The sequence below is a fragment of the Sorex fumeus genome, unplaced genomic scaffold, assembly GCF_029834395.1.
Source record: "Sorex fumeus unplaced genomic scaffold, SorFum_2.1 ptg000008l, whole genome shotgun sequence".
NCBI lineage: Eukaryota > Metazoa > Chordata > Mammalia > Eulipotyphla > Soricidae > Sorex > Sorex fumeus.
Genome location: NW_026606065.1, coordinates 14,131,048 through 14,153,001, shown reverse-complemented (window position 1 = coordinate 14,153,001; position 21,954 = coordinate 14,131,048). Strand labels below are relative to the sequence as shown.

The 21,954-nt window shown below is 38.2% G+C and overlaps 1 protein-coding gene across 9 annotated transcripts in view; it reads left to right on the top strand.

Moving 5' to 3' along the window:
- The window catches only part of FAM135A (family with sequence similarity 135 member A), a 142,701-nt gene that overhangs the window by 10,850 nt on the left and 109,897 nt on the right, over positions 1-21,954 (top strand). For 7 of the 9 annotated variants that reach the window (XM_056109611.1, XM_056109600.1, XM_056109591.1 and 4 more), the window contains exons 2-3: positions 6,936-7,020; positions 8,865-8,980. In XM_056109611.1, the coding sequence (XP_055965586.1) occupies positions 8,904-8,980 (77 nt within the window). In that variant the 5' untranslated portion in view covers positions 6,936-7,020; positions 8,865-8,903. Of the gene's footprint in view, positions 1-6,935; positions 7,021-7,530; positions 7,700-7,775; positions 7,820-8,864; positions 8,981-21,954 lie in introns of all 9 variants that reach the window. The other 2 variants (XM_056109583.1, XM_056109575.1) reach the window with 2 other exon arrangements.

Genomic DNA, 21,954 nt, shown 5'->3' with positions numbered 1-21,954 from the left:
TCTCCGCACACATGAAGGTACTGGCAGAGGGACAAAGCCACGCGGGTTCCGGGGCCGAGACCTCCAAGCCTACTCGAATTGGAGTCGAGCATCTTCCACCCAGATCCTCCAAATTCCAGTAGGCGGGGGTCACACCCACCACCTGGCCCCCTGACGCCGTGTAATCCCATCGCGGCCGTGCGACATCTTATCAAAACTTTTCTTTATGACATCTTACTATCTCATTCCTACTTTGGACAAACTTGCAGGCTATCGAATGTAGCCTGCCCACAGGGCAGAGTCTGGCAAACTCCCCGTGGCGTACCCAATATGCCAAATACCAGTAACAATGATGGGTCTCATTCTCCTAAAGAGCTGTGAATATAATCTCAGGGCTAGGATGAAAGAGACGTTACTGGGGCCTGCTTGAGGCAATCGACGATTAACAGGATGATGAAAATGAAATGAAATGAAAATTGAGATTCATTTCCACAATACCCACTTTGTTGAATGATATTTTTCTTATAAACAGATGTTCAATTTTGTTAAATATTGAACTGTGCATACTAGTTTGTGCACATTGTGCACATCTATTTTTCACTTTGTTAATGAAGTATTTTGTGCACATTGATTTGCAGGAGTTGAACTGTCCTTGAATCCTTGCAATAAGTACCATTTGATTTTGGTGTATAAGCCGTTTAATATATTATTGAATTAGTTTTGCTGCTATTATTAGTCCAGAATTTGGATTTATGTTTGTTGATAATAATTTGATACTACTTTTTCCTCATATGTTTGGTAGAATTAATCAGAGAAACGTTCTTGTCCTGGACTTTTGTATGCTGGGGTTTGCTCTACTGATTGTCCCCATGCTAGTAATAGTTTGTATTTCTTCCTGACTCATCTCATAAGATTGTATGCTTCTAGAAATTTACACATTTCTTCTAGGGTGCCCTATTTGTTGGCATATATAATTGTAATAATCTCTTGTGGGCTTTGTATTTCAGTAGTATCAGTTCGAAGACCTCCTCTTTCACTGAATTTTCTTCTTTTCCTGCTGAGTCTAGATAAAGGTTGATAGTTTTGTCTATCTTTTTAAGGAACTAGGTATGAGTTTTATTAGCCTTCTCTTGTTGGTCTTGTTTCATTACTCAGGTATTTCTAAAATGTTTTGACTTTTTGTCCTTTGTTTCTGTTTTATATTGCTTTTTTGTTCTCTATTTGGTATCAGTAAGAAAACATTGCTGTTCAAAAGATTATTCTTACTGACTTTGAAAAATTGCTTTCTGTCTCTCTATAAGAGAGCAATTTCAATACTCTAGTCTCTTAAATGGGCTGGAGCGATAGCACAGCGGGTAGGACGTTTGCTTTGCATGCAGCCTACCCGGTTTCGATTCCTCCATCCCTCTCAGGGAGCCCAGCAAGCTACCAAGAGTATCCCGCCCGCATAACAGAGCCTGGCAAGCTCCCCATGGTGTATTCGATATGCCAAAAACAGTAACAAGTCTCGCAATGGAGATGTTACTGGTGCCTCCTCAAGCAAATTGATGAACAACGGGAGGACACTACTACAGTGCTACAGTTTCTTAAGTATTTCTTTAATGTGTATGGTATATTACATGGATAGCTGTCTTATTTTTTCCGTTTTGCTGAGTAAGCAGTGACAGCAAAAGTTTCTAGAGTAATGATTTCCTTGCATTTCCCTTCTGCTATAATGATTATGATTATCTCAACTTTGCTTATCAGTTTTTGAAAATGAGAGATGTCACCGATGAACGTGGGTGTTGTTTTTTTTTTTTTGTATGTGAATTAAAAAGGGTTAAAAACCATCTGAGTGTGGTGGTATCTTTAGAGTCAGACAGGTATTGAGTGGCTTAGTTATTTAGGAATACGAGTAAATTAGCAAGTTTAGCCCTTGAAAGAGAGTACTTTCAATTCTTAGCAAGGTATTGGATCTCTACCAACCAAGAAGAAAACAAAATGCAATTAAGAAATCAAACTATGCCTCAGATACTCAGAGCCATATAATATACCATACACATTAAAGAAATATTTAAGAGACTGTAGTACTGTCCTCCCGTTGTTCATTGATTTGCTCGAGTGGGCACCAGTAATGTCTTCATTGTGAGACTTGTTGTTACTGTTTTTGGCATATTGAATACGCCATGGGGAGCTTGCCAGGCTTTGACGTGTGGGTGGGATACTCTCAGTAGCTTGTTGGGCTCTCCGAGAAGGACAGAGGAATCGAAACCAGGTCGGCCACGTGCAAGGCAAACACCCTACCTTCTGGGCTATCACTCCAGCCCATTTAAGAAACTAGAGTATTGAAATTGCTCTCTTAGAGAGAGACAGAAAGCAACTTTTCTGTTTATGCTATAACCTGGATGAATGAGACTTAGAAAAATTGGTAGCTGAATAGACTTCCCAAGAGAGCATCCTCCTCATCAGTTTTGCTAAGGAACTTAGCTATTAGAGGAATCTTACTTCATAGTGTTATGAGAATGACATTCTGAAGACTCCTAGGTTTGCTCTTGTTTTGAACATCTTATTTATTCATGGATAGAAGACCCAAGAAAATGGATCCAGCAGTAGAGTACTTGCCTTGCATGTGTGAGACTGTGGATCTGATTCCTGGAACCACCACCCCCCAGAATAAGGGTGGGGGGAGAAAAAAGACTCCAAATTGACTAATACCTAATATTAAATGCATTTAATCTACCATGTGGGCTGGAGCGATAGACAGTAGGTAGGGCGTTTGCCTTGCATGTGGTGGACCCGGGTTCAATTCCTCCGCCCCTTGTGGAGAGCCCAGCAAGCTACCAAGAATATCCCACCCACATGGCAAAGCCTAGCAAGCTCCCGTGGCATATCCGGTATGCCAAAAATAGTAACAACAAGTCTCACAACAAATTAACAAGTCTCACAATTTGTTGTGAGATGTTAGTGGTGCCTGCTCGAGCAAATCGATGAACAATGGGAGGACAGTGCTACAGTGCTAATCTACCATGTATTGCATACTTGAACATAACTACATATTAGTTGCTCTCTTCCTCCATTAGTCCCATATCCCAAATGTTGGTCTTTGACTCCATATATCTCTTATAATGGAGTTCCTTATCTAACTTGAATGTGCTATTCCTTCTTTCTATAATAAGTAACCGTGTCTATTATGTGTGATCTTCTTCTTTTATTGACTGTGAATATTTAAGATATGTATGCTTTTTTAATACATGGCCCCTACCTGCAAGTTTTTTTTGTCTCATCTAGTGTTCAGCTAAAAACTAGTAATTTTTTCCCCTAAAATGGAATAAAGTGAATCTTTACTTATTGAGAAATGGCATATTGTTGGCAATATGGACCCTTCCTATGGAATTTTTAAGGGTAGGTAGATTCATAGTGTGGTATCTTTACACCCATTGCTTCTTAAGTTTGAGCTTCTTAGGTTGGGCTTATTGGTAAAAGTGCACACAGGAGGCCTGGAATCCATACCTAACATCACCCTTTCTCCCTCTCTATTCCCTCCCCTGCAACTCAAAAAGAAAAAAAAATTGGGCATCATATTTGTATTCCAGGCTCTTCTGAACCAATTTGTCCCCATGGCTGCTTACTTAGGAATGGAATTCAGAAGCTGGAACTATTGGCTCTTTTATTGATTAGAAGTGGTTCCTTTATTCCTGGTTATAGACTTGAATTTGTTCAATTCTTACCCTCAGTCTTAGGAGAAAGAAAAACCTCAGGGTATCTATTTTGTGTTCATAGTTCAAGTCAAGTCTGTTGTTTAAAGTGAGAGAATTTTCGCATCTCTTGAGGTCTACAGTCCATCTTAAGGAACTTCTGAGCTGTGCCCCTTAGTTTCAGACGTTTTTATATCCCTTTTAGATTCCTAATTCAGACTGTGTTCAGAGTGGTTAGTTATTATTTAAGAATCAATGTGAATGATGTGAAGCATCTCCCACATTTTTCTTGATATGTATACCTGGAATCTGTCCTGTGTACATATTGGAGGTCTCTTTCTCCTGATGTAATGCACCCAAGAACATCCCTGTAGTTTCAGAAATGGTGCGTAATTTTTGTGAACTTAATGCTATTTTTGTGGCAGTTACTGTATTCTCCAACATTTAAAGAGGTGTTTTGGTATATCCAGACTGAGAGATATTCTATAGAAAATAATACACATAAATAAGACATTTTTGTAATTTTATTCAAAATAAAAATAAATGGATAAAAATAATTTTTGTAATTTTTTAGTTAGGCCAACATATTTAAAATAATATCTCAATCACTATGGCATAAGGTAATAAGATAATTATATTTATATGTACTAGGTATTTAGGAATTTCATGTTTTAAGTATTTTAAATACAGTGTATAATTTGAGATGACACATTTTAATTAGTGCACTTATTTTACACTTATTAAATTCATTTTTGAAAACTCAGCTCTCAGTCACACTAAGCACATTTCAATTATTTACAAGCCAAATGTGGTGCTGGACAGGGCAGCTGTAAAAAATCAAGAATGTCTTACAGATTAATCAGTAACTTTGTTTCTTTGGGAGAAAGGCAACTTTCCCTGAGGTATTAAAAAGTAATTATCAGATTATTCTCCTTAATGAGGTTTGATGGAAAAATCTTTGTCATATTTAAAAATCTGTGGTAGGCTTCTTATTCAGTATTGAGGTAGTTTCTTGTTCGAGCTTCTCCTCCTTAAATTTTGGATTATAATTTGCTTCTTTGGATTATAGTTTGTAATTTAGTCAGCAAAATTCTTTCTTAGGAACCTTGAAAACAGCCTACTTGAACATACCTCTCAAATCATTCTATTTAGGCTATTTTGTCAAGACCAGAACAGAATGAACAATTCAGTCTTAAGTCAGCTGGTTCTCATGGTGTCAGAGGTGCAGATAAAAAGTCACAGGATTTGGGGCTGGAAAGATAGGAAAGGGGAAAGTGCTTGCTTTGCACGCCTTGCACGTAGCTGATCAGAGTAAGACCCATGCCAGGAGTGATCCCTGGGTGCAGAGCCAGGATTAAGTCCTGAGCACCACTAAGTGTGCCACATACACACCATCCCTGCCCCAAAATCACAGGATTTGAGCATGTCAGCAGGTTGTGCAGCAGGGCCACAAAATTCACGAATTCTTTTGGGTAGGGAGAATTCCTTGCAAAGGAGTATCTCCCAGGAAAAATCTCTTTTATCTCCTTTAATTCTTGAGAGGAGAAAGGCTGGGATTTTGCCATTTTTATGAAAAATGCTTTACCTCATCAACTGAGTAACAAGAAAACCTGTTAAAATCAGAAATGGCAAATTTAGAACAAATTTTCCCTGGAGAAGAATTTGTTTTGATCTTAAACAGGTTTGTTATTTTCATCTAAACTTTTGGAGATTTCACCTTTAGAAAAAAGTGTTTTTCCGACTTCTTGGAAATTAACTTCTGTTAGTTTTGGGCCAGCAAGAATAGGCCAAAGTTGAGTAGTAGTTGCTCTCTCTAGTGGGAAAAAAATAGATTCTTAATAGAAAATAAATCCCTTTGATACTGAGAATTTTTAAATTTTTCTTTCTCTTTTTGCCTGCTTATCTCTTTTTTTTTTTTTGAGCGGGGTTGGGGGGGGGTGTTTGTTTGAGGGCCACAACCGGCAGTGCTCAGGATTCTGTGCTTGGGGATAACTCCTGGGGATTGAACCTGCATCAGCCAAGTGCAAGATAAACACCTTCCCTACCCACTGTACTATTACTACAGCCCTCTTTTTACATTAGATTTTTTTTTTATTCTATCAGTACACAAAAACAAAATTTTTCTTTGTTTTAAAGAGGATAGAAAACAGATTTGCCTGTGTAGTTTTGTATATACTTTCCATGTATATTACTGCTTAAGGAACAGTCAATACAAAGTGATAGATTTGAGGGAAATTAGCAAAACTGATACACCAAAATACATGAAGAGGCATGAAAGAAAATAATAGATCTGATCTTTTACTAATAAAAGAAATTTATCATTAAAGTTAATTTCTGCATGTTTCTGTTTTCAACATATTTGTACGATAATCCCTTTAAGGTGTTAGGTCTTGAGTAGTGAAGAATTTTTATAGAATGTTTTGTGTTAATTTCTTGAGTTTCTTAAATATTAATACTCGTCCTGGTAGTAGGGATATGCCTGTGAACCAGAGTGGTTGAAATGTCCTGCATTCATGGAGTTAAGTTTTCTAGATGGAGAGTAAAACTAAAGGAAAAATACAAGAAGAGTGAGACAGTTGTAAAATAGGAGAAGAGTTATTATTATTGGTTCCTCGCCAAATCCAGTGGTACTCAGGGCTTACTCCTGGCTCTGTGCCCTCAGTCATCACTCCTGGCAAGGCTCAGGGGACCATATGTGGTGCGGGGAATTGAACCCAGGTCCACCAACGGGCAAGACATGCACCTTACCCATTGTACTATCTCTGTCCTGAGACTTGATATTTCACATAGTGGCCAGGAAAGAGACCTATTGAGAAGTTAAGTTTGTAACAAGACTAGGTGATAGAGGAGTGAATAATTTGGCAACCTTAATCATTATATTTTGCCAACTCATATACATATTTGTTTCTTTATGTTTAATTCCAGAAATCACTTATATAAACCCAGAAAGTAATTGAATATTTATTATGTTGAACCCTAATCATGTCTTGATTATTAAGATTGAAGATTGTTCATAAAGATTATCTGAACCACTAAACTATGAGAGTACTCCTATTCCTTACTGTTCTTCAAAGCATACATAAATCCTTACAGATACTATAGTTTATGTTGATATCAGGGAAACTGTAAATGTGAAAAACATCTATAGAGCTTATTCCTAAACCTTATGGAGGGTATATGTCTTTTAGGTAAATTGAGAATGTTTAATAGAGTAGAGGTTTTATTAAAATGGACTTCTATGTCTACTAAGTTGTTTTATATGTTATTTTTCCTTTCTCATAGGAGGAACGATATTTATAAGAGGAGTCGCCTGGAAGTACACAATTGGTTATTTAATAATGTAAAAGTGAAATTTTGATTAGCAGAGGTAAGAATGTGTTCCACACCTCCTTCATATTTAACACATAGTAAATTTTAATGTTTACGAAAAAGAACCTGGGAATTGGTTCTATAGAACCGAGCTTACTAGGGTGGGAGGAGGGGTAGGTTGACGTAAGGACACGCTGGTGGAGGGTGGCATGTCTCTATGAAACCGTGTTGTTAACAGTATTGCAAATAACAATGCCTTAAGGAATGAAGTTTACCAAATTTCTATGAAGAACTTTTCCAAGAACTGTGGAGGATCTGAAAGTTTATCCCACATACAAAGTTAAACTGCCATGGTGCCATAGATGTGAGCAGAAGACCTCAGATTCCTAGATCAAAATAAAAGATGGTCCATAGCAGTAGCAGTTGTTAGAGTATCAGACAATACCTGCATATGAGTAAGTTGTTTTATAGGAGACAAAACCCTGAGTTTAATGGACAATAAGCCTGTCTGAGTTATGTCTCAGGGGGAGGTTTGTCTTGCCCTAAACAAATCTGCCCTTTGTTACAGATTCAGAGACTGTCTCACTTCTGAGACTTTTGCTATGTAAACGTCCTTGAGAAGTAGTCTGAAACAAAGACTGTCTGTCTGATTGGGAGACACACAGACACCAGATTTACAGAGAATTGTCTTTCAGCACTTTATTATTCTGAATTGCTTTTAAAAGCATGTTTCATTGGTAAGAATTATTATTCAATGATTTAAAAAAATATATAGTCATGCAGTATGTAATTAATTTTATGACTTTCACACAGTGATAAAATTGCCCTGTGACCACGTTTTTCAAGACTTATGCAAGGTGGGTATGTAACTCAATTCTATAGTGCTTGCCTTACATGTGTGAGGCCCTGTTTTCAATCCTGGCCTGGGCTTATTGGCTGTGTTGCCTTTTCCACAGTGCCAGACCTGCAAGGTGGAAACTTGTCTCCATTGAAAGGAAGGATGCCTGCCATTATCTCTTCACTTTCTTTAATTATGTGGCTTTCTATATTAATAACTGTTAACTTTCCTAGATTCACTGCCATTGTTTGAATGTGAACTCTGACCTATGTCTCCTTTTAATGTGTAATTTCTTTCTGAAATAAAATCATTTGTGGAAAGAGAAAGAAAGGAGGGGAGGTAGGAAATGAGGGAGGGAGGGAGGGAGAGAGAGGAAGGAGAAAAAAGGGAAGGAGAGAAAAAGAGAGGGATAGGAAGGGAGGAAGGAAGGAAGGACAGATCTTGGATTAAGTAATGCCTGGTTAGTGAAAAGATTAAAAACTAATATTTTAAGTAATAGAAAAGTATGTAGCTCATTTTTTTTATTAAAAAGTTGCTATTTGGGAACTTTTAGCGATATAACTAAATGCACTGGAGTACATATTTTGCATGCAGGACTCAGGCTTCATTCCCAGTACTGCATCATTCCCCATGCACCGCCGGGAGCAACCCCACCAAGCCAGGAATATAACCTGCGCACCTTTGGGTATGGACCCCAAACAAAAACTAAATAAAAACTATTTTGTTTGGCTTAGGGTTAGAATTAAGGACAAAAAAAAGTATTTTGTCTAGGTCGGATAAAATCAAGTTTCTTGGATTTTTTTTTCAGTTTGCTATATTATCATATATAGTTATCACAAAGGAAATATTTTAGAAAAAGCATTCCAACAGGACAAAATTGTTTAGTGTGTTAGTACATTCATTGAATTTAGACTCATGATATTTGTGTTACAGACTACATTAGGTACACTGAACTTCCATGCTCATTTTATGTATCATAATTTAAAATATGTGTAAGTATTAATGTTTTGTAAATTGGTGTTTTTGTTAAGCTTCTCAGGATTTTTTTTTCCATTTAATTCAAGGTGCTGTTAGCAGATTTGTCTTCTCAGTATAAATTAAAAATGAGTGAAGTCCAAGCAATGGTAGAATTCTCTGTGGAGCTAAACAAGTTCTACAATGTGGATTTGTTTCAGAGAGGGTATGTATTTTAATGTGAAGCAAATACATTTTTCATAAAATAAGGTATACAGTTTTCATTTAAATTTAATTACATAGTTTTCTTCTAGTATATATAAGGAAAACAATGAATTCTGTCTAGTCATGTAATTTTCTTAGATTTCTCAATTTTAGGGGCCAGAGCAGTAGTACAGGTGGCACGCTGCTAACCTTGCACATGGCCAACCCAGGATCAGTCCCCAGCACCTGATGTGGTCTGAACCCTGCCAGAAGTGATCCCCTCATGCAAAGCCAGGAGTAAATCCTGAATACCACTGTGTATGGTCCAAAAGCCAATAAATAAACTTATAAAAAAATTTTTATTAGACATTTGAGAATTATTCCCATGGATTTAATGGCAATACAGGATGTAAGCAATATGTATATATGAATTACTGTGAGGATTAAGAAGACTTGAGTGAGATTCTTAAATATATCACTAATGCTTTTTAAAAAGTTAAGCCTGTAGGAAAAAAATAAAATATGTATACCAAGCAGTGAAATAGGACTATAAAGCATGTATGATGGAGCTTTAATTAAAGTATGTAAGGTAAGGTAAAGGCCCTCCCGTTGTTCATCGATTTGCTCGAGCGGGCCCAGTAACGCCTCCGTTGGAGACTTTGTTGTTACTGTGTCTGGCATATTGAATACGTCACGGGGAGCTTGCCAGGCTCTGCCGTGCGGGCGAGATACTCTCAGTAGCTTGTGGGCTCTCTGAGAGGGGTGGAGGAATCGAACTCGGGTCGGCCATGTTGGCTGCTTACAAGGCAAACGCCCTACCGCTGTGCTATTGCTCCGGGAGTTCTATGGATTAATATGTTAGAAAAGCCACTGTGGAGGAGTAAGATCTAGCTATGGGTATGACTGAAAAGCAAAGGAGAAAGCGAAAGACCTTTTTAGTAGTAAACGGCATAAATCAAGCTTTGAAAGTAATAATGAGCATGTTATATTAGAGATTAGATATTTACTAGGAGAACTGAGATGAAAAGATTATTAAAATAGACATAATATTGATACAGGACGTTCCATGTCTGAAGAGTTGGACAGAGTCAAGGAAGAAGAGTTAGGGATTAGATAACAACTGATGCTTTTTAAGAAGTGGTATATTAGACTAACAGTTGTTTGGAAGAATTGGAGGTGAAAGGAACATCTCAAAAAGTACTTGCATTAATTCATGGTTAAAAATGTGAAGAACATAATGTGGCTGTGGCTAGTAAAAGGATAGAAGAGGTTTTTCTTTTTTTATTTTCTTTATAGTTTTAATTATTCTTGTCCTCTTTTTTTTCCTTAAATTTTTATCAGTGAAACACCATGAAGTACAGTTGTAGACTTTCAAATTTTGGTGCTTGGGTTTCAGTTATACAATGATCAAGTACCCATCCCTCCACTAGCGCCCATCCTCCACCACCACGGGTCCCAGCATCCCTCCCACCCCCCACCCCCCACCCCCCATCCCACCCTGGCTCTGTGGCAGGGCATTCTCTTTTGTTCTCTCTCTCTCCTTTTGGGTCCTGTGGTTTGCAAGAGAGGCATTGAGAGGCAATCATGTTTGGCCTATAGTCTACTTTAAGCATGTTTCTCCCATCCTGGGAGGATCCTCTCAACACTCTTTATTTGGTGTTCCCTTAGCTATCTGAACTGCCTTTCCCCCTAGCATGTGTGGCTGACCTTCAAGCCATGGAGAGAACCTCCTGGTACTTATCTCGACTATTCTTGGATGGTAGTTTCCTATTTTTTTACTTTATATTCCCCAGATGAATGCAGTCTTTCTATGTCTGTCCCTCTCTTTCTGACTTAATTTCGCTTAGTACCACTTATGTGTAAATTTCATGACTTCATCTTTTCTAACAGCTGCATAGTACTCCATTGTGTAGATGTACCAACGTTTCTTAATTTTAAGGCACCATGATTTACAAAGTTATTCATGAATGAGTTTCAGATATACAGTTCCAACACAAATCTCATCACCAGTTTCAACTTTCCTCCACCAGCGTCCCCAGTTTCCCTCCCACCTTCCCAGCATCTTCATTTCTTTGACAGATGAATGCAATCTTTCTATGTCTATTAGATCCTCCTATGACAGTTTTTTTTTTTTAAAAAAAGACACTGTAGTTTATAACACTGTTTCTAATAGGATTTCATGCCTTACACATTCCAGCTCGCCACTCTCCCCCAGAGTGACCACCTCCTTCTGCTGTCATCTCAGTCATCTTTTGACATTTCAAAAGTACTTGCATTAATTCACGATGAAAAATGTGAAGATCATAATGTGGCTGTGGCTAGTAAAAGGAGAGAAAGATGTCATCTTCCCCCTCTGTTCTACCCTCCCTACCTTCCCCTGTGGTCTGCATCCAATTGAAGGCCAGTTCTCAGTTTCTGATGTCTTTGAGCAGTTGTTATTCCTCTACTGTGTTTCTGTTAGATTCCACATAAGAGAGAGATCCTTGTATATTTCTTTCAGCAATCAGTTCTTGGCCCAAGTGGTCATTTCCAACATTGCCAGTGACATGAAAAAAAAGAGAGTTTTGTTAGTTAGTTCCTTTGTTAGTTCCTCTCCTTCTGACTATCTGCATTCAGCGCAATACGCTCCAGAAATTTTTCTGTTTGGTTTGGGGATTTTATTTATTTAATTTTGACTCAGCTTGGCCATCTTGTTGAAAAAATAAAAGCCACTCTATACATCTGTGTTCTGCTCCATGTGGTCTCTGCTCCTTTGGCAGGTCAGCCTGGGCTTGTACTCCTAATAGAGGCAGGAGTCTAAGGAAGAGACCATAGGTACACTTATTATTTCCATTGCATCTTATTGGCCAACTGTGTCATAGGATCAGCCCAGAAGTCTAGGCTGGTGGCTCTTTGATCAGTAAAACTCTTTAAAATTTCATGTGCTTTCTCTATATCCATTATATGTATGTATATATGTATTATATGTATATATACGTATACATATGTATTTATGTATAGTTTGTTCTTTGCTTGAAAACTCATATTCACAGTTTTATCAATAAATTGCCTGCTCTGTATATCTATTACTACCATTTGGGGGTCACAATTTTCTAGACTTATTATCTTAAGACTTCTGCGAGGATAAAAGGAAAAGGGCGGAGAGAGGATGAAGAAAAGTGTCTGCCATAGAGGCAGGATGGGGGTGTGGGGTGGGGTGCTGAGGGATGGTGTGAGGGAAACAGGACATTGATGGTGGGAAATACACACTGATGGAGGGATGGGTGTTGGATCATTGTATGACCGAAACCCAATCGTGACAACTGTGTAGTGGTATATCTCATGGATATTTCATAAAAAATTAAAAAAAAAAAACTTTTGTAAGAAACAGAGACACAGGGGGATAGGACACATGCTTTGTATGAGGCAACCCTGGGTTCAATTTCTACATGATAATGTGTAGTTTTAACTATATTTCCTTTTGTTTTATTAAATCAGGTCTCTACATATATCTTTAATCAATTTTAAGTTAATTTTTGTGCATAAAGTAAGAGATTGGCTCCTTGGTCATACATTAACTGTCCATATGCCTAAGGACTTATTTCTGGGCTCTCAGTTCTGTTCCATTGGTTTGAATATGTAATTATGCTAAAGTCACAGAGCCCTGTGCCTCCCATCTTACTTTTTCAGGATTGTTTTTGTCTTCATCTGTAGTGCAGGTTGGTTCCTCCATTTTTATTACACCTGACCCTGCATCTAGAGCTAGTATCTAAAGTCTGCATTTAAGCAGGCCTGATTGGCATTTCGGGGCACAAAAACTCAAACTTCAGACACACTGTATCTGAATTGCTTATCTCTGAGTGACTGCAGGACTATGGAATCGTGAATACCATAGAGAGGTGTAGCACTGGAGTCTCTAGTGGGTTGTGGTTCTGACCCAACATTAAAAATTGCTAATTCTCAGCAGCAGCTAAGGTGTTGAAGTAAAGCAGGTAGTGACACTGGGAGCTTGCTATCACAAGTGCTCAGGGCCTGCACCAAACAGTCCTATGTTGAGACTGGGGAATTTTTATTGGTCAACATGTGATAGCAGCTATAATACCAGAATCAAACAGACCTGGGAAGCAGCCCATGAGGTAAGGCTTGAGTATTTTGGGGGTCTTGTGAGAGCAAGGTTGACCTGCAACCAAATACTCAGGAAATGAATATTGGGGGGGACACCTGTGCACCAAAGTTAAGCAGACTTGCGCAGCAGCCAGGAGTTATGCACCTATAAAGAGGGATTTAGTATGACCTGTCTCTGGTACCCCCTAGGGTGCTGTGAGAAGCTGTGAGACCTTTATGGAGAACAGACTGAAGAGGTTGGGGCTTCATTACAGGGCATACCTTCTGGGGCTGAATGGGTGCAGGTGTTTAACCATCAGACCTGCATAGCACCTTGAGCACTGCTTGAGAGCCCCTACAATCAGTTCTTATTTTGAATCTTTAATTTTCTTGAGAAAACATGGGAATTACTAATTTATAGAATGGTTCTTAAACTATAATTTCATTGTTTTTCCTTAATGATAAAGTAAAAGCTCAAATAACCATAAAAACTTAATTTTTGTTATAATCTCTAACATTTTTTAAATGCTGTTAATTTTTGAAATCTAAAAACAATTTAATGCTCTAAATCACTGATCATTAATTTATTAAATGTCATATGGATACATGTCTTTAAAATGATTGAAAAATCTTGAGATTTTACTGTTTGCCATTCTGAGGATAGAACCCAGTTCTTATGAAGCCTAAAGCTTGCACTTTACCATTGAGTCATATTCCCAGCCCTGTTTCTAGTCTTCTTGTTGTTGTTGTTTGGTCCTCTCTCCCCCCCCACCCCCCCCCCCACCCGCAGGTTTCAGGCCACATCAGCATTGCTCAGGGCTTGCTTCTGTTTCTGTGCTCAGGGATCACTCTTGACTGGTCTGGGGACCATATGAGGTGCAGGGATTGAACCCAGGTTATCTACATGCACAGCAAGCACTTTAACCCTTCTGTTATATCTCCAGTGAGGCAATCAGTATCCATTCTTGTCTTGAGATTTTTGTTATACTAGAAGTATCTGTTTACAAGATAGTAGATTTCCAGATGAATGAAAATATGTTTGAAAATAAGGCTCCAAAGGAGAAGAAATAATTGCCTGTTAGGTGTGTGTGTGTGTGTGTGTGTGTGTGTGTGTGGTGATGGGGGAATGCTATTTGAATACCTGCTCTTAAATTTATAAGGGAAAAGAGATTGGAGTTACATTAAAAGTGTAACAATTTCAGTAAGATATTAAATTGGAGAAAATATTTCCTCTTTTTTGGAGACCACAGCAAGATTATTAGAATATATTTTCTTTAGAATTCTTTAGGACAGTGCTATTCAGAATAGGACATCCACAAACGTTTGTTCCTAATCAAAAAAAAAATGAAATGATATTTTTGGAGTGTAAATTATGCTCTTTATTGAGAAAGTCTTACTATTAAGAACTAGGGGCTAGAGCGATAGCACAGCAGGTAGGGCATTTGCCTTGCACGCAGCCAACATGGCCGACCTGGATTCGATTCCCAGCATCCCATATGGTCCCCCGAGCACCGCCAGGAGTAATTCCTGAGTGCATGAGCCAGGAGTAATCCCTGAGCATCACCGGGTGTGACCCAAAAAAGCAGGGGAAAAAAAGAGAAGAACTAGAGGGCTAGAGCAATAGTACAGTGGGTAGGGCGTTTGCCTTCCACGTGGCCGACCCAGGTTCCATTCCCAGCATCCCATATGGTCCCCTGAGCAATGCCAGAAGTAATTACTGAGTGCAGAGCCAGGGGTAACCCCTGTGCATTGCCAGGTGTGACCTAAAAAGAAAAAAGAAAATTGCTACAGGCTACATAGATGACTCAGAGGGAGAGCACTTGCCTACGTGAGACCCTGAGTTCAATCCCTGGGCGTGGAGCTAGTTGAAACTGCACTTTTTTGATGTCATTTTGTTTGTATCTTACTTATATTTTGCAACAGTTTAGTTGAGAAAATCATCTCAAAAATGTGTTGTTCTGTACTACAGTTCAGTGAGTACAGCATTAGAATATTAGTAAATGAATCTAGAATGGAGTTAAATTAAGCTCCGTTTGGAAGGAAGCAGATAGACTAGGTTAGATATTTTCAGTTATTTAGAAGAGTTGGGAACTTTGATGAAGACTTATATTCTTCAGTAAGTTATGTAGAATATTAATTATAGTTCAATGGTTTTTCTAGATTTGTGTGAGGCAGTCAGCCAGTCAATACCCAGCATACTGCAGATAATAAAGCAAATGAAAAGGGAAGTGTCGAGATAAAAGTTGAAAAACTATTGCAGTAATATTTTAGTTTTAAATTTTAGTTCAGATCTAGGTTACCATAAAATAGCTTGTACAGGTTTTTTTGTTGTTGTTGCTGTTGTTATTTTGAATCACACCTGGTGATGGTCAGAGGTTACTCTTGGCTCTGCACTCAGGAATTACTCCTGGTGCTAGTCGGGACCATATGGGATTCTGGGGATCAAACCCTGGTCAGCTGCATGTAAAGCTCGCACCTTGCCCACTATCTCTTTAGCCCTCTACAGCATTTTTTAGTCAGGTTTTGGCATCCTTGCTTTGTTGTAAAATGGTGCTGCTGCGAGGTGAAGAGCATTTTATGGTTTGGAAATACAGAAGAGCAAGAATGTCATAGATTCAATTTTTTCCTTATATTTTAGTGACATCGTAAAACTGTGGAGTATAAATTACCTTTTAGAAAACTCTGTAGATCTCTAGAAAACAAGTTTCATATCAGATTTTAAAAAAAAAAACTAGAAACAAAATATTCTTAGTCTGTTTACGACTCTGAGATTGTTAAATTCATGGGAAGTTTATCATTTGATTTAAAATGGTTGTGTACCAAGGGACAGAAATTTTCATTTTGTGTGATTGGAATATTAATAATCTGATTATGGCCTTGAAAAAGTGGTTCCTTGTCTGGAATGTTACTTATGTACCATAAGTTCTGCAATTGAGAACTTCTGATTCAGGAATAGTGACAGGAGTTTGTGAGAAATTTCTTTCCAAGTCTCAAAACTGATAGTGCTGTCAAGAAGATAGTTTTTCTGCCTTAGACTAATCCATCACACTGTTGTTAACAGTTATAATAATGTTATAATTCTTGTTATAATTCACATCCATTATTTGAACGTAAATATTTCTCTCATTGTTGTGCCCTGCCTCATTAAATAATATCTATTTAATGGTAGACCTTTGCATTCTACTTGATTCTGTATTTTACAATGGAATAAGAGCACATTGGGTTTAAAAAAGTAGCTTGTTCTTCCTAGGAGATATTACTTGGTTTTGGAGGTATGAAAGGAATAGTTGCAAAAAATTGTAATATCCAGGGTGTACCCACCCTTCCTTTTGTTCTGAAAAAATGAAAACTTGTTTTGTTTCAGTTTTTGCCATATTTTTGATTTCATGAAGAAGGATGGGATTTTGGAGGTAGAAATTGAAGGATATAATGATGAATTCTAACAGTCAACAATAGAATTAATAGAAATAGAATTGGAGCCAGAGGGAGAGTACAGTAGGTAAAGCATATGTCTTGCACACGTTTGATCTGGGTTCATCCCTGGTACCATATGTGATCCTGGCAGGAGTGATCTCTGAGCACAGAGCCAGGAGTAAGTCTTGAGCACAGCCAGTTGTGGTCCAAAAGAACCAAAAGTGAAATAGATTATTCCAGCAATTAGCTAAAACTGGCTTTGAACATACCAATAAACATAAATATAAAGCACTGTAGCACTGTCCTCCTGTTGTTATCAATTTGCTCAAGCAGGCACCAGTAGCATCTCCATTGTGAGATTTGTTACTATTTTTGGCATATCGAATATGCCAAGGGAAGCTTGCCAGGCTTTGCTGTGTGGGCGGGATACTCTCAGTAGCTTGCAGGGCTCTCCAAGAGGGGCGGAGGAATCAAACTTCGGTCGGCTGTGTGCAAGGCAAACATCCTACCTGCTGTGCTATCACTCTAGTCCAAAATATTACTTAGACCTGAAATTTTTTACATGAATGTATTAGCACTCAGCTATAAATCACAAATATTTTCAGTGTTAACATATAAACCCAACTCCAAGAAAGACAAAAATCAATCTTTCCTGATTCAAATGAAAACTTTCTGAGATAGCAAGTGAACTCACTATTTCTTAACAAAAAGTCTTGTCTAAATATGCTGCTTAAAAAGATTTTTTTCTATAAAGAAATGACTTTTTTCCCTTAAGATTGGTTTAAGAGGGGCTGGAGCAATAGTACAGAGGTAGGGCATTTGCCTTGCACGTGGCCAACCCGGGTTCAATTCCCAGCATCCCATATGGTTCCCTGAGCACCGCCAGAAGTAATTACTGAGTGCAAAGCCAGGAGTAACCCTTGTGCATTGCCGGGTGTGACCCAAAAGGGAAAAAAAGAAGATTGGTTTAAGATAGTATATTTTAAGATTGCAAAAGATACTGCCTAAAGTATCTTTAAAGTTTTACAGGAAAGGTATTGTGGCCTAAGTATTCTGTCTTTTGTAACAGTTGTGTAGTCTGAAAAAAAAAGCCCAGAAAATACAGTTTACTCTTTAAATAAATTATGAGATACATTCCTGAACAGCCAGAAAGGAAGTGAAAATTAAGAACTCAAAATTAGAGGCCTGAGACAGGCCTTAATACCTTAGCAAGGGTTTAAGGAATGTTCCTTGCATGCAGCTGAGCCCATGGTCTCCTGCACACCACCGGATGCAATCCTGGTGTCTCAAGAGCTCCCCTGGGGTGGTGTGGGTGACTCCATAGCACTACAGAAACAAGGTAGCATTGCTTCCTTAGGCCCTCTCATTAAACCACTAGACCTACACTTCTACCATGTGGGAGCCTCCTCTAAAAGAGTAAACTAAAAACTAGTGTAGTTACTATAAAACTTGGCTTGCAACTTAGAAAATTATAGAAATAAAGATCAGAGTGGTAGTACGAAGGGCAGAGCACTTGTCTTGCATGTGGGTGACCCAGGTTTGACCCTGTCATCCCATAGGGTATAGCAAGCACTACTAGGAGCAATTCCTGAGCATCAACAGCATCACCGTGTGTGAAACCCCTCAGAAATGTCCCCCCCCTCCAAAAAAATAAAAGAATATTATAGAAGTAACTGAAAGTAGTACATTTCTAGAGGGTCAGGATGTGATTGAAGTGGTAGTGCATATGTCTTGCCAACCACTAGCATGGTACAGCCCCCCACCCCCCCACCCCCGAAGTACTGCCATCACCACCACAACAAATATATATCTAAAAAAGTTAAGCGGAGATTTTTTAGAAACAATGTTTGGGAAAAAGTAAGTGAATTGGTTTATTTAGATTTAGTATTCAGAAAAAGGAGAATGATGAATATTGTTCATTTCTCTTCAATAAATGATAAAAATGCTGTTAAAAGCTTTCTGTAGGGGGCTGGAGAGATAGCACAGCGGGTAGGGCGTTTGCCTTGCACGCGGCCGACCCGGGTTTTATTCCCAGCATTCCATATGTCCCCTGAGCACCGCCAGGAGTAACTCCTGAGTGCAGAGCCAGGAGTAACCCCTGTGCATTGCTGGATGTGACCCAAAAAGCAAAAAAAAAAAAAAAAAAGCTTTCTGTAAATTATTATAACTATTTACTAATCTTAATTTAAAATGGCTAAAGTTTTATAAAGATAAAACCTGAAACTATAAAATACGTAGAAGAAAACATGCAAGATGCTCCATGACATCAGCCACAGAAATGTCTTTGGGGATTCAGCCCCAGTGACAAAGGAAGCAAAAATAAACAAATGGGAGTACATCAAACTGAAAAACTGCTTAGCAGAGTAAACTATCACCAAAAGAAAAAGCTGCCCTATTGAATGGAGAGTGTATTTACCTGTCATATATCCAACAGGATTAATATTTGAAGTATATAAAGTACTCAGATTTTAACAGCAGAAGTACTGAACATTCAAAAATGGGCAGAGGATTTGAATAGATACTTCATTATAGAATATATATAAATGGCTTCAGTGCTCAAAGCTACCAGGGCTATACTTGCTGTGAAGGTGCTGAGCCAGGTATCGGACTTGGGTCCTCCTGCATACAAGGCATGCACTATGAGCTACCTACATACCTTAATTTTTTTTTTCATCCTCAGTTCAAATTCTCAGCTTTGGCAGTTTTCGAAAGCCTTGCTTTCCTTTGGTTCCAAGCCTTCTACTGATTACATACTTTATTTACTAAATCTACCCTGAATTTCTTCCCTTTGTTGTTGTGATGATCAGGGATTACACACGTACTTATAGTGCTAGTTGGGGGTTACACACGTTATGAAACTTGCTTGGGGCTGTATACCTTGTTTGCAGATCTTGCTGGGAGTTACACACATGGGTTGAGTTACTCACACACTTACTTGGTTGCTGTGTGCCAAGTTTTATACACTTGTTACATGAGGAATTGCAGTGGCAATACCTCCAGGGTATACACAGTGATGAAGTGTTCAGTATTGAATTTTTGACCTCATAGCAAAAGAAACTTGGGCTAAAATAAAAAACACACTACAAAATGGGGGGAAAAATTGCACACCATACATTATAGATAAAAAGGCTAATTTCCAAGTTATATAATCCCTTACAAAGTTTAGCAGCAAAAGCAGAAATAACCCCATAAAGAAATGAGGATGAACATAACTTCTGTGTCCAAGAAAACTACAGATGGGTAGTAGCACTGTAGCACTGTCCTCCCATTGTTCATCGATTTGCTCGAGTAACATCTCCATTGTGAGACTTGTTGTTACTGCGTTTGGCATATCGAATACGTCACAGGGAGCTTGGCAGGCTTTGCCTTGTGTGCAAGATACTCTCAGTAGCTTACCAGTCTCTCAGAGAGGGGTGGAGGAATCGATAGTAGGTATATGAAAAATGTCCATCATTATTATCAGGGAACTGCAAATCAAAACAATAACGATATTCTATCTCATACCAGTGAGAATGGCATATATCACAAAGACAGGAAACTAACTGTTTGGTGAAAAGAAATCCTTATTTGCTGTTGGTGGGAATGTTACCTGCTTCATTCTCTATGAACAGAACTTCTCCGTCCAAGAAGACTACAGATGGCTAGTAGGCATATGAAAAATGTCCATCAAAGGAGACTTCTCAAAAGAGTAAAGTTAGAACTCCCATAGGACCCGATCATTTTGCTTCTTGGTATCTACCCATAATACAAAAACATTAATTTGAAAGATACATGCATTCCGGTGTTTGTTGCATGGCTTAGTACTGTAATCAGGATATGAAAACAACCCAAATTTCCAACAACAGATAAATGGATGAAGAAACTGGTGAATATATATGCAGTGGAATACTGTGCAGCAGTAAGAAACGATGAAATGCAGTTTGCTTCAATGACAATGGAATGGGACGATATCATGTTGAGTGACTTAGTCAGAGGGAAAGCAAATACCAGATGATCTCACTTATCAGTGGAATAGAGACAGAAAAAAGTAGTATACAGTATTAATAATAACAAACACTTAACCTTGGGTTATAAACTTATAGATAGACAGTGGAGGTGGGAGAGAAAAAGCACCCTGGAAGTTTATGGGCATTTTGGTGTTGGTGGACTGCAATAATTAGTAGTTAATTCCCTAAACTTTAACATTATTGTAACAACCTAAAATATAATAAGGGGAAAAGGGAAAAAGAAAAGGGAAAGGAAAAGAAAGAGGAAGAGAGTGGGGAGAGAGGGAGGGAAGGAAGGAGGGAGGGAAAGAAGAGAGAGAGTGAGGAAGAAGTTATTTTGTTTAACTGGGAAAAACTATCATTTTAATCAAACAGAAGTCACTACAGAATATTCAGTGAATGACCCAGAATTGCTGCATTGTTAGATGTTGACTTAGACTTGTAAATGAGGTTATTCCCTGATGTTAATTCTATTACTCTTTTAAACGTGGCTTCCACCTGCAGGATGCCACCCTACCACTTAGTCATGTCTGTAGTCACACCTTGTGTTTTTCTTAGTCATCTTATGAAGTTGATATCTTAATCTCTGCTAGTCATCTGTCATTATGGAATTTTGCTTATTTGGCCTTTAAAAGTTTTGTTCACTCTCAATCTTGCCTTGATTTAATTATATATAAATTCTGCTCAAGGCAATGGGCCTGGAAATAGAGTAATAAGTTATAATCTTTATATTGTTTACAAACTAAATTTAATGCCTGGGAAATTATTAAAGAAAATTAAACATTTTAATTAATTGCTCTGTATGCATCTAGAATTACTACTGTTTTTAAATGTAAATTTAGCTTTTAGCAATCCTGTGTGTATATATGTGTGTGAGAATTTTGAAATATTTTTTGAAATATTTTTTCTCCATTATCTAACACAGACTTGCAGTGAAGTGATATATTAAAGAACAAGTTTATTAAAGTATTTGTTTTGGGGGGAGAGAGAGAGAGAGAGAGAGAGAGAGAGAGAGAGAGGAGAGACAGACGAGAGAGAGAGGGAGGGGAGAGAGAGAGAGAAGAGGAAGAGAGGGGGAAGAGAGAGAGAGAGAGAGAGAGAGAGAGAGAGAGCCCGAGCACACAGGAGTTAAGACATTTGCCATGCCTGAGGTCAACTGTTTCAATTTCCAGCACTGTATATGTTCCCCTGAGCACTACCAGGCATGACCTGTCTCTCCTCCACAAAATAAAATGTTTTTAACTCATGTTTTCTGTTTAAACTATTTCTAATAGAGTTGAAATATATATATTTAATCCTGTAGGATAATCAAGTAAAATTACATTAATAACTATTGACATTGGAAAATGGATTTTATATAAAACATTCATTTCATCTTTAATAGTTTTACTGTCATTTTGTTGTTCATTGATTTGCTCTTAGTGGGTGCCAGTAACGTCTCTATTCGTCCCAACTCTGAGATTTTAGCAGCCTCTCCTTACTCGTCCTTCCCCACGGTGCCTTATTGGAGGCT